Source organism: Oncorhynchus kisutch, linkage group LG23, assembly GCF_002021735.2.
Source record: "Oncorhynchus kisutch isolate 150728-3 linkage group LG23, Okis_V2, whole genome shotgun sequence".
NCBI lineage: Eukaryota > Metazoa > Chordata > Actinopteri > Salmoniformes > Salmonidae > Oncorhynchus > Oncorhynchus kisutch.
The window spans coordinates 5,347,269-5,353,268 of record NC_034196.2 but is presented as its reverse complement, the minus strand read 5'-3'; the positions used below and the strand labels follow the sequence as shown (position 1 = coordinate 5,353,268).

The following is a 6,000-nucleotide window of genomic DNA, read 5'->3' as shown; positions in this document are numbered from 1 at the left end:
AAATCTAACAGTACCATGAGATAGGGTAGTATATGTAGATACCTGCAGTATGATGAGATAGGGTAGTATATGTAGATACCTGCAGTATGATGAGATAGGGTAGTATATGTAGATACCTGCAGTATGATGATAGGGTAGTATATGTAGATACCTGCAGTATGATGATAGGGTAGTATATGTAGATACCTGCAGTATGATGAGATAGGGTAGTATATGTAGATACCTGCAGTATGATGAGATAGAGTAGTATATGTAGATACCTGCAGTATGATGAGATAGGGTAGTATATGTAGATACCTGCAGTATGATGAGATAGGGTAGTATATGTAGATACCTGCAGTATGATGAGATAGGGTAGTATATGTAGATACCTGCAGTATGATGAGATAGGGTAGTATATGTAGATACCTGCAGTATGATGAGATAGGGTAGTATATGTAGATACCTGCAGTATGATGAGATAGGGTAGTATATGTAGATACCTGCAGTATGATGAGATAGGGTAGTATATGTAGATACCTGCAGTATGATGAGATAGGGTAGTATATGTAGATACCTGCAGTATGATGAGATAGGGTAGTATATGTAGATACCTGCAGTATGATGAGATAGGGTAGTATATGTAGATACCTGCAGTATGATGAGATAGGGTAGTATATGTAGATACCTGCAGTATGATGAGATAGGGTAGTATATGTAGATACCTGCAGTATGATGAGATAGGGTAGTATATGTAGATACCTGCAGTATGATGAGATAGGGTAGTATATGTAGATACCTGCAGTATGATGAGATAGGATGCTGCTGTGTCCAGGTCCTGAGCCATTAGACATTCCTCAAACAGATCCTTGGGGTTGCCCACGGCAGCAAACAGGTAGTTCCACAGGGCGTACTCTGTCTTCCTGGCGCAGTGCACGATGGTCTGGACGAAGAAAACATGAATGAATAAATGAATTAATTCAGTTGAAAATGCACAAGAGTTGCCTCAGCCGAGAACGACAATACTCTACCACTCCTCCATCCACATCGCTCTCCCCCTCCTCCTTACCTGGAGGAACAGGGGGAACTCGGTGATGAACTTGGCCACGGTGGGCAGCAGCGGGTCGGGGATGGGCTCCCGGGAGGTGGCCTCCTCCTCCAGCACCACGTGGACCATGAGCTCCATGACGTGGGGGAAGTAGGGGAGCGCCGCGCAGGACTGGGCCAGGAGCAGGGCCTGCTCTCCCAGGTTACGCACGAGTAGCTGGCGCAGGATGTGGTGGAGGTAGATCTGGGAGGTCCTCTCCACCGTGCAGTAAGGGAACGTCACCTCAAGAGGCTCCCGGCCCTCTCTGGGACCCTGCAGAAGAAGACGATGATTACGTTAAACGCAGAGACAGTGATTTGAAAACTTGTAGAGCGCAAGAGCAGTTCTTAGGCCCCCCCCCCCCACCAGATAATACTATTACTGTAATAACTATAATACTCCTAACTACAGTACCTGCAGGCCGTCGTAGAGCACGGTCTCATTAGATGCCCCCAGCACCAGGGCATCTTCAAACAGCACGGCCAGGGGGTAGATGTTGATGTGGAAGGGGAGCATGATGCGCCGGGACAGGAACGAGTGGGGCTTACGGTGGTCCCGCGGGAACAGGGGCAGCCACACCTTTTGAGAGGTACAATGAAACAATCGCGTGGTAGCATTGGGAACTGACAAGTAGATCGTGAAACACACCGACAAGCATCACCCTTCAAATTCCTTCTAATGTAGCCATACACGTGGTTTCTTGTTGCAATTGATCGAAGGATGTGGACGACAACAACAAGCGGTTCATTTCAATGAGAAGAAGGGGCAGCCACACCTTCATTCCGGCCTCGCCACAGGACAGCCACAGAGCCTCCAGTAGGTGGCGCTTCTTCTTGTTACTGCGACACGTCGTCCACACATTCTCGACACACTGAGCCAGAACCACGGGAGGACAGAACGGCAGCTAGAAACAGAGAGTGACAGACCGGGTCAGCATACACGCACCACGGTGCATACAGTGGCCGGCGGGTAAGACAATGCTATAGATGGACACGGACAATGACAGTATCAAGTATGACAAATTAAATCAATCAATATATGTATTATGACGAGACAAAGACAACTATTACAGGGGGGGGGTGACTTAGTCCGGTCCCAGATCTGGTTGTGCCGTATAGCATGACAATGACTGTAGGAGTAGGCTATACAGCCCAAACAGTAGGTAGGTAGGTGTGTGTGTGTACAGTACCAGTCAAAAGGTTGGACATATTCCTGGGATTTTCTTAATTTTTTACTATGTTCTACATTGTAGAATAATAATGAAGACATCAAAACTATGAAATAACACATATGAAATCATGTAGAAACCAAAAAAGTGTTTCTTTGCAGCAATTCGACCATGAAGGCCTGATTCACGCAGTCTCCTCTGAACAGTTGATGTTGAGATGTGTCTGTTACTTGAACTCTGAGAAGCATTTATTTAGGCTGGTAACTCTCTCTGTCTCTCTTTTTTTTGGTTACTACATGATTCCATATGTGTTATTTTATAGTTTGGATGTCTTCACCATTGTTCTACAATGTAGAAACAATTTAAAATAAAGAAAACCTCTTGAATGAGTAGGTGTCCAAACTTTTGACTGGTACTGTGTGTGTGTGTGTGTGTGTGTGTGTGTGTGTGTGTGTGTGTGTGTGTGTGTGTGTGTGACTCACCAGTTTCTTCTGGTCTTCCTTCTCTCGTACCTGTGGTCCAGAACGGTCTCTCTGTAGCATGATGAGTTGGCCAGCCAGGTTCAGCATGATGCTCTCTGCCATACAGGCCTAGTACAGCGACACAAATTAGTACTATTCACATTTTAACAGCTTAGCAGACATTTACCCAGAGTGATTCACAAAATCAGTGCATTCACTAAAGTAGATTTAAAAGACATCGCAATGATCAGCGCAAATTAAAACTCTGTTCAAAATAGCTGCGAAATAAAGGCTCTCCAACCCCTTGTTCCTGGAGAGCTACCCCCCCCTGTAGGTTTTCACTCCAACCCCTTGTTCCTGGAGAGCTACCCCCCCTGTAGGTTTTCACTCCAACCCCTTGTTCCTGGAGAGCTACCCCCCCCTGTAGGTTTTCACTCCAACCCCTTGTTCCTGGAGAGCTACCCCCCCTGTAGGTTTTCACTCCAACCCCTTGTTCCTGGAGAGCTACCCCCCCCTGTAGGTTTTCACTCCAACCCCTTGTTCCTGGAGAGCTACCCCCCCTGTAGGTTTTCACTCCAACCCCTTGTTCCTGGAGAGCTACCCCCCCTGTAGGTTTTCACTCCAACCCCTTGTTCCTGGAGAGCTACCCCCCCCCTGTAGGTTCACTCCAACCCCTTGTTCCTGGAGAGCTACCCCCCCCTGTAGGTTTTCACTCCAACCCCTTGTTCCTGGAGAGCTACCCCCCCCTGTAGGTTTTCACTCCAACCCCTTGTTCCTGGAGAGCTACCCCCCCTGTAGGTTTTCACTCCAACCCCTTGTTCCTGGAGAGCTACCCCCCCTGTAGGTTTTCACTCCAACCCCTTGTTCCTGGAGAGCTACCCCCCCTGTATGTTTTCACTCCAACCCCTTGTTCCTGGAGAGCTACCCCCCCCTGTAGGTTTTCACTCCAACCCCTTGTTCCTGGAGAGCTACCCCCCCTGTAGGTTTTCACTCCAACCCCTTGTTCCTGGAGAGCTACCCCCCCTGTAGGTTTTCACTCCAACCCCTTGTTCCTGGAGAGCTACCCCCCCTGTAGGTTTTCACTCCAACCCCTTGTTCCTGGAGAGCTACCCCCCCCCTGTAGGTTCACTCCAACCCCTTGTTCCTGGAGAGCTACCCCCCCTGTAGGTTTTCACTCCAACCCCTTGTTCCTGGAGAGCTACCCCCCCTGTAGGTTTTCACTCCAACCCCTTGTTCCTGGAGAGCTACCCCCCCTGTAGGTTTTCACTCCAACCCCTTGTTCCTGGAGAGCTACCCCCCCCCTGTAGGTTCACTCCAACCCCTTGTTCCTGGAGAGCTACCCCCCCCTGTAGGTTTTCACTCCAACCCCTTGTTCCTGGAGAGCTACCCCCCCTGTAGGTTTTCACTCCAACCCCTTGTTCCTGGAGAGCTACCCCCCCTGTAGGTTTTCACTCCAACCCCTTGTTCCTGGAGAGCTACCCCCCCCCTGTAGGTTCACTCCAACCCCTTGTTCCTGGAGAGCTACCCCCCCCTGTAGGTTCACTCCAACCCCTTGTTCCTGGAGAGCTACCCCCCCTGTATGTTTTCACTCCAACCCCTTGTTCCTGGAGAGCTACCCCCCCTGTAGGTTTTCACTCCAACCCCTTGTTCCTGGAGAGCTACCCCCCCTGTAGGTTCACTCCAACCCCTTGTTCCTGGAGAGCTACCCCCCCCTGTAGGTTTTCACTCCAACCCCTTGTTCCTGGAGAGCTACCCCCCCTGTAGGTTCACTCCAACCCCTTGTTCCTGGAGAGCTACCCCCCCTGTAGGTTTTCACTCCAACCCCTTGTTCCTGGAGAGCTACCCCCCCTGTAGGTTCACTCCAACCCCTTGTTCCTGGAGAGCTACCCCCCCTGTAGGTTTTCACTCCAACCCCTTGTTCCTGGAGAGCTACCCCCCCCCCTGTAGGTTCACTCCAACCCCTTGTTCCTGGAGAGCTACCCCCCCTGTAGGTTCACTCCAACCCCTTGTTCCTGGAGAGCTACCCCCCCTGTAGGTTTTCACTCCAACCCCTTGTTCCTGGAGAGCTACCCCCCCTGTAGGTTTTCACTCCAACCCCTTGTTCCTGGAGAGCTACCCCCCCCTGTAGGTTCACTCCAACCCCTTGTTCCTGGAGAGCTACCCCCCCTGTAGGTTTTCACTCCAACCCCTTGTTCCTGGAGAGCTACCCCCCCTGTAGGTTTTCACTCCAACCCCTTGTTCCTGGAGAGCTACCCCCCCTGTAGGTTTTCACTCCAACCCCTTGTTCCTGGAGTGCTACCCCCCCTGTAGGTTCACTCCAACCCCTTGTTCCTGGAGAGCTACCCCCCCTGTAGGTTTTCACTCCAACCCCTTGTTCCTGGAGTGCTACCCCCCCTGTAGGTTCACTCCAACCCCTTGTTCCTGGAGAGCTACCCCCCCTGTAGGTTTTCACTCCAACCCCTTGTTCCTGGAGAGCTACCCCCCCTGTAGGTTTTCACTCCAACCCCTTGTTCCTGGAGAGCTACCCCCCCTGTAGGTTCACTCCAACCCCTTGTTCCTGGAGAGCTACCCCCCCTGTAGGTTTTCACTCCAACCCCTTGTTCCTGGAGAGCTACCCCCCCTGTAGGTTCACTCCAACCCCTTGTTCCTGGAGAGCTACCCCCCCTGTAGGTTCACTCCAACCCCTTGTTCCTGGAGAGCTACCCCCCCTGTAGGTTCACTCCAACCCCTTGTTCCTGGAGAGCTACCCCCCCTGTAGGTTCACTCCAACCCCTTGTTCCTGGAGAGCTACCCCCCCTGTAGGTTCACTCCAACCCCTTGTTCCTGGAGAGCTACCCCCCCTGTAGGTTCACTCCAACCCCTTGTTCCTGGAGAGCTACCCCCCCTGTAGGTTCACTCCAACCCCTTGTTCCTGGAGAGCTACCCCCCCTGTAGGTTCACTCCAACCCCTTGTTCCTGGAGAGCTACCCCCCCTGTAGGTTTTCACTCCAACCCCTTGTTCCTGGAGAGCTACCCCCCCTGTAGGTTTTCACTCCAACCCCTTGTTCCTGGAGAGCTACCCCCCCTGTAGGTTTTCACTCCAACCCCTTGTTCCTGGAGAGCTACCCCCCCTGTAGGTTCACTCCAACCCCTTGTTCCTGGAGAGCTACCCCCCCTGTAGGTTTTCACTCCAACCCCTTGTTCCTGGAGAGCTACCCCCCCTGTAGGTTTTCACTCCAACCCCTTGTTCCTGGAGAGCTACCCCCCCTGTAGGTTTTCACTCCAACCCCTTGTTCCTGGAGAGCTACCCCCCCTGTAGGTTTTCA

The 6,000-nt window shown here is 51.6% G+C and overlaps 1 protein-coding gene across 2 annotated transcripts in view; it reads right to left on the bottom strand.

Annotated features, from left to right (window-relative positions):
- Positions 1–6,000, bottom strand: part of LOC109877831 (RAB6A-GEF complex partner protein 1) — an 84,383-nt gene that overhangs the window by 14,107 nt on the left and 64,276 nt on the right. For both annotated transcript variants that reach the window (XM_031803130.1, XM_031803131.1), the window contains exons 16-20: positions 2,717–2,824; positions 1,842–1,970; positions 1,481–1,645; positions 1,049–1,339; positions 779–922 (exon numbers count right to left, since the gene is read on the bottom strand). In XM_031803130.1, coding sequence (XP_031658990.1) covers positions 779–922; positions 1,049–1,339; positions 1,481–1,645; positions 1,842–1,970; positions 2,717–2,824 — 837 coding nt within the window. The remainder of the gene's footprint in view (positions 1–778; positions 923–1,048; positions 1,340–1,480; positions 1,646–1,841; positions 1,971–2,716; positions 2,825–6,000) is intronic.